This window comes from Polypterus senegalus, chromosome 10 (genome assembly GCF_016835505.1).
Source record: "Polypterus senegalus isolate Bchr_013 chromosome 10, ASM1683550v1, whole genome shotgun sequence".
Classification (NCBI taxonomy): Eukaryota; Metazoa; Chordata; class Cladistia; order Polypteriformes; family Polypteridae; genus Polypterus; species Polypterus senegalus.
Window position 1 is genome coordinate 61,701,697 of NC_053163.1, and position 12,311 is coordinate 61,714,007.

A 12,311-nucleotide genomic window follows, 5' to 3' on the forward strand; every position below is an offset into this window, starting at 1 on the left:
GTTTTGGCTTTACACCATGTTACATGGTCATGACAAAAGTGTGCTTGGGCCCAGAACGTTAAGCACAGTGCGAGAGCAGGCCATTGGTGGAGAAGGGAAGAAGGACAATCACACTTGGGCAGGGCACGGTACAAACATACCTAGTGTAAGTACACCCTTAAGGTTAAAACAAAGTTCAACATTGTTTATGTGCAAACAATGCTGCCAAGATGCATTGTGTGCATTACGCTGTGTCTTTTTTTTTTTGTTTAATTTTGCCTGTATTACTGTAAATGATGTGACCATCTTCACTGCCAAGACGACTGGCTGCTTGGAGAGTCTTTGATTAGAGGAGTCTGGAAAACTGTGCTGTTACATGTGAGCTTCTTCTCAATTTATTCAATTCCGCTCAAGAGTAAATCAGAGTAAACAACAAAACAAAAAATTGAAATTTTATAAAATATGGCTATAAAGAAAATAACTAACCCAGAACTAACCCAAAAACTCCCACTTTAAAAAGGTAAACGATAAGCAGGAACAAATCTGAAGCAAGGAATGGTCCATATGAAAAATAAATTACAGGTATGACACCAATCATGACTGTTTGTTTTCAAAACTCTACACTAAGGAATCCCAGTTAATATGATTTAAACATATGAATGCTGACCTAGAAAAATGAAAAACTGCTTTTGGGAATTAGGAATGTTCTATTTACATGTTAAAAATCACTAAATAATGTCCTAAAAATGAAAAGCGAACCTTATTTTCAGGAATGGCAAAAAAGTGTCTGTACTGGGGAATGTTACTCTTACTTGTAATCTCACATGCTTTTGCCAATGGATATACTCAAATAAACCACAGAAACAGAAAGCTAATTGTAAAAAATTAGAAGGCTGACAACTGCTGTTCATGCGCCAGGGAAGAAAATTAAAGATACTGATTACTTAATCTTTATTCTCATTTTATAAAAATCCACCATACTACATCTGAATTCACATTTTTTTCTAAATTCAGAATAGGCCAGTTTGAAGAGGTCAATCCACTTAAATGAATGCCTTTAGAATAAGGAAAAACACTGAAAACCTGCATTTCATATTTATAATGGGGACCAATGGGGATTTTAAATATGCAAAATAACATAACCCCTTTATGTTTGTAAACATATGAAAATATTCTTTGTGATCAATTGTTTGAATATTTTCAATATTGCAAATCACGCAAATCTGAACTCATGAAAATGAAGTGATGAATCAATTAGTCTTCCATCAAAAATAGCAAGCATTTATTTACCTGTGTTGTTGCAAGGCCATTGCTGACAGTAAAGCCATTAATGGTAACCTGGATCTGCCCCTGGTTGATCATATTAATTATAGCCTCTGCAGCTGTATTCATGGGAATTACAGGCATTGAGAGGGCAGAGTTACTATCACCACACTCTTGGCCATCAGGACATTTTAGCTGTTAAATGATAATACAACGAATTAGTAAAATTAAATATAAAACGCTGTTGATAAAACAGTTACGAAACTGGTTTAGATTTACCTTGACTACCTTAACATCAGGCAAGCTGTCCAAGAAAGCTTTTAAGTCAATTCCATTAAGAACAATGCGGTTGTCAAAAATATGGCCATTGGACTTGAAATCAATCACTGCTTTTTTCTGTAAAAGGTAAACCAGGAAGTCATAAAGTAGGAGAAGTGAAGAAAAATCTCAAAACCTAACTGGTTATTAAACAGCAAAATAAAACTTGAACAATTGACTTTATATATACCTTAAGGTGTGGAAACATGTTGGCATGGTCTCCAATAAAAAACGTGTTAGGCATATATGCTAACTTTTCAGAATATTGTTCTGCTACATCAAAAGGTGAGGTTTCTTTGTCAGTAATAATGTAATCCATAAATAGGGCACCACTTGTTCCTGGATATCCTAGCCACATTGCCTAAAAAACAAATTAGAAAAAGTTAAATCAGAAACAAGTTTAGATACAAAAAATATTCCCTAAAGTTTTACATTTCCATTTTCCAAATGTAGTATTGTTTAACACTAGAATTACCAGAGCCTACGAAAAAACTCGCAGATCCGTCCCACCTTAAAACGCTTCGCATTGCTCCGTCAGCTTCTTTTGTCCTTTAAATGTGTTCATAAGCAAGCAGCAAACAGCCTGCTATCACATTCCCTACCCCACACCGTTTTCTGAGCTCAAGTCTGTTTACCTGCGTATCAGTTGCTTAGAGTTGTATAGAGTGAGAAATTAAGTAAAATGACATGTTTTATCAATACTATATCGTTATTTGGAACAGTTGCATTTCATGTGTGTTCCATGTCTACAACTATCTATGCACAGTAAATACATCGTTAAAACAGAAACATTTTCATGTTTTAGTAACAATTGACAAAACGTACACATGAAGTGTATAATGTGTGAAGCCTGAATTCCAAATATCAAAGAAACACTTTTACAAAAGGTACAAATATGACAGAACAAATGCGATTCCATTCAAAAATATAACTGCAGAAAAACAGCCCGTGTTAGGGTGCGACATTGACACGTACTTGCTACGACAGCTTCGGTGGTGCAACGGTATCAGCTGTTGACTGGTAATCAAAGCTTCATGGGTTCGATCCTGGAGGAGTCTAATGTTGCTGCTTGTATTCTCACTTGTCTCACTCTATACAACTCTAAGCAACCGACAAGCAGGTAAACAGACTTGAGCTGAGAAAATGGTGTGGGGGTGGGGGATGTGATGGCAGGCTGCTTGCTGCTTATGAACACATTTAAAGGACATAACACGCTGACGGAGAGGTGTGAAGAGTTTTAAGTTGGGACGGATCTAAGAGTTTTTTAGAAGGCTCTGGTAATTCTAGTGTTAAAAGGTAGTCTACCAAACATTGCCCCAATACTGAAGAACAGTTACCATTTCAAACATGAACATCCATCCATCCATTATCCAACCCGCTATATCCTAACTGCAGGTTCACAGGGGTCTGCTGGAGCCAATCCCAGCCAATACAGGGCGCAAGGCAGGAAACAAACCCTGGGCAGGGCGCACACACACACACACACACACACACACACACACAAACCCACCCCAAGCACACACTAAAGACATATTTTTGTTTTATTATTGCTTTTAAAGATTTCCACTAAAACTCTACACCCTACCATTTTGAAAAGTAAGCAGAAATTACTAAAATTGTGCAATCGTAACTCTAACATAAGTTTTCTAATGTAACCATTTCAAGAAAAAACAGAATCATAGAAACACTTAAGTACTCACTTCATACCGTAAAGATGGGTTGTTTTTGTGAGTTCAATAGTATTACAAGCATTAACACATTTTTACATCTTGCAGTCTACACAAACTGCACTGTCAACTTTGATGTGCAACAATTCTGTACTAAAACAAATCTATCACATCTGAAAACTACAAGCTGTGGATATCACACACAATGTTAAAGCCAGACTGTCAGTGGACATTTAAGCATCTCTTTCATGTGAGAAACTGAGTATGGCAAATAATTTCTGTACTACATGCTACATAACAAAGATGTACGTATGTTTCAAGGAGAATCAAGAAATCAGCTATGAAATTACCTGAATTGGAGCAGGACGAAGTGCAAATAGTTCATTCCGTGCACCCTTTGTGTATCCATTCATGTTAATAAGAATGTGAATTCCATCTTGGTGAATCCTATCTGCCGCTTTTCCATTACATGGAAACTGGAAAAGAGTAATATAAAATCAAACAGATTATGTTTTGAGAATATAAAAGACTTTACTCATGATGATGGTATGACTGGCACCTACTTGAGTAAGATCTGTAAAATGGCTTGCTTCCTTTGACACTTTTACACGAAAGTTGGTGCCATCATCTGGACTAAGTGCATAGCAGAACACCTAGAAAAGGAAAAGACCATTTTATACTACTTCCTGGAATTTTATCATTGGCTTTTAAAGTACTAGTAAGTTCAAGCATTCAATATTCATGTACTTACTTCAAACTTTTCTGCACTGTGCATGCCAGGAATGGACTGCATAAGATGTGATGTTGGATGATTTCCAAAATCAGAGCTAACATAACCAACTCGTAGTCGCCCATTACTGGCTTTTAAATCTTTTGGATGTTCATAAGGTGGCTTGTGAAGAACATTTATCTGTACAGAAATAAGAACATGCACCAGGATTTATAAACCATGAACATAAACATTCACAAACACATAAATACTAACTTTACTTTTTAATAAGTGACACTTTTGTTTAATGCTCCTTGCCTACTTGGGAAATGTCTACAGCTTCATATACAAACTGAACACTTGCTTATAAAAGGAACAAATGTGAATTATGGTAAGTTTCCTAATCACCACATTGATACAGTTTTATGATTTATAATAAACTAGCAGGAGCACCCGGCATTGCCCGGGAATCTAACACCAGTGAATTTCCCAAATGAAAGAAACAGAACATAGAAATAGAACAGTATTTTCTGATTGACATTTAATTGCAAGTTCCTCCACTCTGGATTCTGTGTGCTGTGGCGTTTCAGACGCCCTTGAAATAGACTTTCTTGTGGCATCTGAAGTGGACCTTCCAATTATATGTCTTTATTTCGGTGGCATGGGTATATTAGCGAAAAGCAAGACAATTATAATGTGTTACATGGTATATTACGTGCGGAATAAGCACCACAGTGAGATGAATTTAAGTTATTTACAATACATTGGAAAGCGAACAAATAGCACCAGTCAGTCAGTGAGAAAGAGCAACACTGTAATCGTACTGTGAGTGGGACCGGTGCTGCATTTGGCGAAAATGGTGGGGGAAGGATGCTGTCTTTTTAAGGCGAGTCTCTGTTCAAACATGCTTGAATATAACAGACATTGGCGAATGAAACACAGCAGTATCAGTGCGTGTGGGAGTGTAACGTGTGGAAACGTGGATGTGTCAGCCGGTCTCGCACACAGGGTTGTTCACGTTTTACATCCATATAGCAGTTCCTCTTCACCCGATCAAAGCAGTCGGCCTCCTGATACTTGGACACCTCCGCTATCTCTTGCCAATTTAAAGAAACATGGGTAAAGAGCGACGCACAGAGACCAATGCTGCCGCTAGATAGCGCTGCGGTGAACGTCTGTTGCAACGTGCAACCATCCTATCGATGAAAAGTACGGCGACGTGTGCCGAACGTTGTGTTGATGAAAAGGTGCCTTGCGGTTCACCACGAACAATTTTCCAAACCAAACATACCCCATGACCTTCTCCTGGTCACAAAGGAGCTCCATCCCCAGTTTGGTGCCAAACGGACACCCGGCTGTGACGATGCGGGTTCTGGCTCCACACTCCCATTGCTATTCGGGAGCCCTTCAACCCAACACCGTCGATAATGTTACCGATGAGCTAGTCAGTGTAGGCAATAACAACTGAGCAAGGGGATGGTTGAAAAAAGTGCATAGTGCTTTTATTCAAAGAGTCAACAAAACAGGTGTTCAAAATAAATAAATGCAGTGCTAAAGTTTTCAATAAATAAATAATCCCATAAAAGAAATGTGGAGGTTAAAACCAATAAATAGAAAATCTTAAAACGACGAGGTTAAAATGATCAGGAAGTAGTCTTTAAAAACAATTGACAAACCCGGTGCCTTCTATTAAAACTAGCATCTCTCCTGCTTCACCCATCTGGGCCCCGCAACAAGGGAGACACTCTCTCTCTCTGCAGCTGACCTTTTTGCCTGCATCTGCTGTCAGTTGCCATACCGATCCTTGGCTCCGGTCGGCTCCTCCAGACAGCAACTTGGGAATCCCTTAACGGCCAAGGCTCTCAGGTTAGGGACACTGCGTCCCAAGTCCTGACTCCTGCACCTTCCCGGTCACTCCCGTCCTGCAAAACAAACTTCTGCGGGGGCGACCATAACCAATTCTCCCGGGTGTTGGCCAAACACCCAGGCTGCCTTCAGCTGCCTGCGAGTGTTTGCTCGCCTGCTTCCTCCTGCACCGAATTGCTCACTCTCACTTTACTGCTTCCTACTGGCAACCTCCGTTTCCTTCTCTTTCTCTTTACTTTCTTTTGATCTCCCTTCTTTTCCTCCTAACTGACTCGCGCTTCTTTTATAATGCCACGGGCCATAGCAGCTGTAGCAAATTAGCCACGGGCGCAATCACGGATGTGGGCAGTTCCTCACCTGTGCACTCGGTGAGAAATGCCCACACCGCTGATCGTCCCGCGGCTTGCCATGGCCCAACGCCCCCTCGCTAAGCCGCTGCGAGAGCGGTGACTATTTATTTAAAATAGGCCCTTACTGAGAACGCTGTGGACCTACTATACCACACCGGCGCAGATTTGTATGGCAGACAAACAAACATACATACATACACACATCGACTCTGCTTTATATATTAGAAAGGAGAAAAACACTTGAAGAATAACATTTCCAGAAATTAGACAAACTGTTCTTTCCTGCACTGTTTGAAGTATATGTTGTGTAAATACTACCGAGACTCTTGACACTTGCTAATTTCGCCCAAGCCAACAAAAACCACATCCCATTCACACCAGAAGCAAGAGCAGGGCCTAATGTATAAATGGTGCATACACACAAAAATGTTACATTCGCCCGTTTCCACACTCACATTGCGATGCAGAATAACAAAACTTGGTGTAAAGGCACATACATTCTCACGGCAGCACTCCCTCCCCTTGAATACGCACATTTCTGCCCAGTTTTGCAAACTAGCGGCACCCAGCATCAAAGCAGTGCTAAAGGTTCTGTGTAGTCTCCCTTTTTTCAGGTTCACATCAATGACGCAGGATATATCAAATATATTGAAATTAAATGCATGTTGTTTACAAATTTAATTCACTTGATTGTAATCATTCTGTAACAATATAATGGTCCACAGAGTGAACAAACTATTCCAAATGCCACAGCTGCTTTAGCGTTATTCTCAGTGTGCCACTCAGAATATATTAACCCACTGTATGTGTGTGTGAAATCATAGCTGCACACCAGCTGATCAGGAAGCTCTATGGTGGGTTGTGTTGAGAGCACAGAGGATTATCAAGATACAGCTTCTAGCCCAGGAGAACTTTTATAGCACACGTTGCCTAAAGAAAGCCACTAGCATCTGCACGGATTCCACACAGCCACGCTGCAGTCAACTTGAACTTCTCCTTGCCTTGTCTATTTGAACTTCTCCTTGCCTTGTCTATTTGAACTTATTCCTGCCTTGAGCTTGATAAGACTGGTGCGACCGTGGATGGATAGAATAACTAAAACTAAACATGTATCATGTACAAGTAGAGATTTTTCAATGTTCCATAAAACGTGAAGAATCGTCATTTTAAGCTTACAGCTGACGTTATATTCATTACAGAGCTCATTGTGAGGCGATTGGCTACATGGGGAAAGAAAACAGGACAGGAATAGGTGGTTGGTACTTTTGACAGAGACAGTACTGCTGCATTAAATTATTCCATTCAGGGATGCGCGTATCCCAGCAAGCATCTTGCAGGATGAAGGAACAATCACTGAACGAGGGAGGCAAGAACAATCCCAGTTCATCACTACTGCTGCGCCACAGCGCTCCCATGTTTCATATATGCTTTAATGCATTTCATCAAAATTTTATCAAGTATATATCTTACAATTCTCAACTGTTCTGAGAGCTATAATATCATGAATGTAATATATTCTGTGTGGCAACCAGTGCTGATGCACACCTGTCTGTGACAGAGAAAGCCCGTTTAAGAAACACATAGTGATTCACACACATAGAATACGAAGCATTTAATATGCTACTTTAGTTATGATGGGATTTGAGAAACTAGTAAATTAAACATCGATTTTAAGATGAGATGAAGTTTTAGAACATTCCACTTTAATGACAAAATATATTAGAAGACAAAAGTGGAAATTTACAGATTAAAGTCTACATTTTATCCTTTTTTTCCTTCACTGTGTCCCTAATTTTTTTTTCTCTGTACCCTAATGCGCTCTCATAGGATACTGATGGTGGGCAACAACTCACCTTTTCTCAGTGACTTTGATATTTGACCACTGTTTAATTTTGGGCACTGTGCAACTTTCTGAACTTGAAGTTTCGAGTGTCTCCACGGCACTGTATCATTCCATCGCTTTCTTTTTGTTACTTATAACACTATTTAAGCCAACAATCAGTATGTTTTTCCTTGTGCCACTTCGCTTGCGCTCAATTTGTTTTTTTGTGCTTTTGCTACTGTCTTTTCACAAAATGCTGAACATAAACGGGCTATTTATATTGGTTTGCATATTCAAAAGGGCATATTTCTGGGTGGATTCGGGGTGGGTTGGCAGGCCCTGACTGGGATTTATTGAGCTGAAGGGCATGAAAGTTGGCTTACACACGGTTTTGTGCATGTTAATTTTTTTGTGCATATGCACATTTCCACTTTTGTCAATACATCATGTTTTAGCCCGGAATCTGCACATGGAGTTATACATGAGGCCCCAGGTAAGTAAGGTGTTGAATGTATGGAAGAACTGTGTCGTCAATTGATTCCCATGTACTTACTAATTCAGAAGAATTCCTAGTCGACAGGAGTCCCATCATAAACATTTTAAATGACGCAGATGGATCACAGAAAGTGTGTCTGGTGTTAGATCAAAAGTCAATATACTGTAAGGTGCCTTAAAATCTTTTCATTCACAGTATAGTTTTTATTCTAATACAAGCAGTCATTCTGCTGTTAAAACTAAGTATACTTTGGTAAGTGGTACACTCTAGAGCTTACTGCATGAAGAAAAGAACAAGCTTATCACTACCAGGGGAGGAGCTCAGAAAAGGGTCTGTCAAGTTGGTGAATGACAAGGAAACAAACAATATAGTTAAGAAGTAGGTTGGCACCAGAATTTTGGAGAGCACAAAAAATTTTTTTTTTTTATAATTTAATCACTGTAGAAAATACTGTAATACCACCACTTTGGTTCTGAGTTTGTGATATATGCTGATGTACAGTGCTGTGGAACATGCAGATGCAAGAATTAAGCTCATTTTATATACAAGAAAGCTACAATTGAAATAGGCGTTAACAATCCTAACTTAAGCACTTGAACGTCTAACAATTAAGTATTAAACATATCCATGTGAATATTCTTGTTTATCAATAGTAAACAGGCACGCCGCTTATGCCTGTTGTCTTCATGTAAAAATGAATGTATCCAACTGAGGATTTTAAAAATTAGCATCTAATATTTTGCAAATATAATACATACTATGTCAATTTTTACAGTCTACAATTTTATCATGCCTCTTAATAAAAATGTAACACAATATTACAAGGAACCACAACACTGGTCATATCAAAAAGCATCCCAAAATACTGAACAGCTCAAAATGCAATGAACATGGAAAACAAAATCATGTATTCAAGGAGTACTGTGAATGATTACTTTTCTGAATGCAACAAAAGAGATGTACATATAAACGGTTCTCTTAATCTAGAAATATAAATGTGCCACGATTCATACTTAAATCAGATGCATTCATTGCCGACTCTAATCTCAGATGTTAAAAAATCTTTATAATTTGGGAAACCTAAAAGAATTTCCTGCAAATAACCAATATTAATGCTACCTTTACTACTCAAACCTCCATAGGCTCGATTAACTCTGCATGTCAAAATTATTTAACAAGGTTAAAAACAAATGCTTATTTAGCAATTTGAGTATATTCAATTTTGACCCTATTACATCTTTATGGATTAAATGACTATATTTGAGCCCTCCTGCCCTTAGTAACAAAGTAAACTCCGATTTATGAGCTGCTGCTGCCCTACCAAGAGCTGGTTCTTGCCTTGTCCTCAATGGTTTAGTGACAGGCACTGATCTTTTTCTAATGTAAAATGTACAAACATCCATATACCAAAATCTAAATTCTTTGTGTGCGCTGACACCATTGTATCCTAGCAATTCATTTTGAACGAAGGATATGTGAAATTATATTTTAGGGATTTTTGTCCTAACTGCCAATTTCTTACGTCTCTTATGTATTTGAGCAGACTCACAACGGTTAACAAAAACTTGGACTATAAGGCTATTATTTAACTAATACTACTTATTGGCGCTAAACCTACCTCGTAACAAATTTTACTGCAGAGATCAACACGGTAAATTTCATAGTGGCAACAAATGCAAAGAGACAAAAGAAACCTTACCTTATCAAGACAAAGATTGCCATGTCTTTCAGCAATTGCTTTACGAAAGCCATGGGAGAGGGGGTATAACATGCTGTGATGAGGGTGTACTGAAGGCAAGCGGTTTTTCTCCAACTGATCTGCCACAATGCTCACCAGTTTTTTCATTCTCTCATCATAGTCTGTCCAATCACAGACAATCTAAGAGGGTAAACAAAAATCTATTTTTAATTTAAACCAATAAAAATAACATTCTCAAACCTGATTATCCCAACTGTCATTGAAGGTAGGAAAGAATTCAAGATGTGGTGTTAAAGCCACTGCAAGGACCACTTGCGAATGCAGCCACATGGGGTCAATGTATAAGAACCCATTAACCTAACATTCGTGTCCAGGCAATATAGAAGTAAAAAGAGTGTTTGCAGATTGTACAAACTCCACAAAGATAAACAATATGCACAGTTTTAAACGTAGTACCAATGATCAACACCACAAATACAATTAAACAAAACAACAACTTCTCCTCTTCTTCATCTTACCTGAAGACAGTGTGCCAGGTTACAATAGGCATCTGGGAAGTCTGGTTTTAATTTAAGGGCAGTACGATATGAAGCAATAGCCTCTGGAATATTTCCTGAATCCTTTCATGAGAAAAACAAAAAATTTAAATATAATTTCTCTGTGTGTGGGTGATATATATATATATATATATATATATATATATATATATATATATATATATATATATATATATATATATATATATATATATATATATATATATATATATTATATTATATAACACACATGTATTTTCAAATTAGGAGGCTGTTTAAGGTTCTGATAATATTAAATATATTTCCAAAGTTGCTTATATTTTAAGTTCACATTTTAAAAAATCCTTAATTCATAGGGAATAAAAGTAAGGCACTTTTAAAAGCACTCACCTTATGTATGGAGGCAAGATTGCTGTGTGCATCTGCAAAAGCAGGGTTAATCTGGATGGCACGTGTGTAACACTGCAAGGCACCCTGAACATCCTGCATTTCTTTTAATGTGTTACCCATATTGGAGTAGGCATCAGCAAAGGTAGGACTAATCCTGAAATTAACATATTAACAATTAATTATACTACAGAATATTGCAAGTTTGCGGTGCTCAGAAAGGGAAATAGTTACCCTACCTAATAGCCTCTTTATAATGCATGAGAGCTTCTTGTAATTTGCCTTGCTGTTGTAAAACACTTGCAAGGTTCGAGTGTGCTGCTGCAAACTCTGGAAAGACCTTAAAAAAAGTTTTAAAAATAATAAAATGTGGTGAAAACAAAATAGTACACAATTTCACATAGTACATCCACGCAATACACAAATGAAGGAAAATATAAATCATACTTTTCACTTTTACATTCAGCAAAAATGACAGAATATGAAAGAAAATAGCTAAAGGTGATGATATCACAGGTACACTGCACACAAGGCAGCTAAATAAGGGCACTTTACAAGCCACTGTAAGCAAAACGGTCCCTGAGATATGGTTCTCCAATGTAGATCCCTTTTGCCTCTTTAAAAGTTTGCAAGGTATGACTTATAATAGGATAACTTACCTCTAAAGCTTTCCTATACAGTCTGACAGCCTCCTCAATGTTTCCTTGCTCCCTTTTGATGTTGGCCAAGTTATTAAGAGAGTCAGCATGAGTGGGGCAAAGCCTTAACGCTGTGTTGTAGCAGTCTTCAGCTTCACCGACCTGAAACAAAAAACATTAAGAAAACCTATAACAATTATAATAACAAGCGTCTCAGATCTAGGAAGTCAGACAGTTAAAGAATTAACTAGAGAGATGAATTTTTTTTTTTTTTTAAATACAAGAAATTCAAAAAGTCACTTCTTACATTTCCTTTCTCTTTGAGAGCGTTGGCAAGATTACAATAAGCATCAGGGAAGTGTGGCTGTAGTTCAATAGCACGTCGGTAGGTATCAATAGCAAGATCAATTAATCCTTGCTCGTAATAAACGCAGGCGAGATTTCCATGTACAACAGCATGATTTGGGCTCAAACTAAGAGCACGTAAGTAGGCGGCAACAGCTCTGTTGGCAGACAAAAAGCAGGAAAAATAAAGTAAATTTAAAAGAGAATGATTTGTAAATTAAAATCACACGCATTTG

At 37.9% G+C, this 12,311-nt stretch overlaps 1 protein-coding gene across 3 annotated transcripts in view; it reads right to left on the reverse strand.

The window, feature by feature from the left end:
- The window catches only part of ogt.1 (O-linked N-acetylglucosamine (GlcNAc) transferase, tandem duplicate 1), a 50,681-nt gene that overhangs the window by 7,197 nt on the left and 31,173 nt on the right, over positions 1-12,311 (reverse strand). For all 3 annotated transcript variants that reach the window (XM_039765835.1, XM_039765836.1, XM_039765837.1), the window contains exons 7-18: positions 12,038-12,233; positions 11,752-11,892; positions 11,332-11,432; positions 11,096-11,249; positions 10,688-10,789; positions 10,170-10,349; positions 3,979-4,137; positions 3,791-3,880; positions 3,578-3,703; positions 1,751-1,921; positions 1,522-1,638; positions 1,270-1,437 (exon numbers count right to left, since the gene is read on the reverse strand). In XM_039765835.1, coding sequence (XP_039621769.1) covers positions 1,270-1,437; positions 1,522-1,638; positions 1,751-1,921; positions 3,578-3,703; positions 3,791-3,880; positions 3,979-4,137; positions 10,170-10,349; positions 10,688-10,789; positions 11,096-11,249; positions 11,332-11,432; positions 11,752-11,892; positions 12,038-12,233 — 1,705 coding nt within the window. The remainder of the gene's footprint in view (positions 1-1,269; positions 1,438-1,521; positions 1,639-1,750; positions 1,922-3,577; positions 3,704-3,790; positions 3,881-3,978; positions 4,138-10,169; positions 10,350-10,687; positions 10,790-11,095; positions 11,250-11,331; positions 11,433-11,751; positions 11,893-12,037; positions 12,234-12,311) is intronic.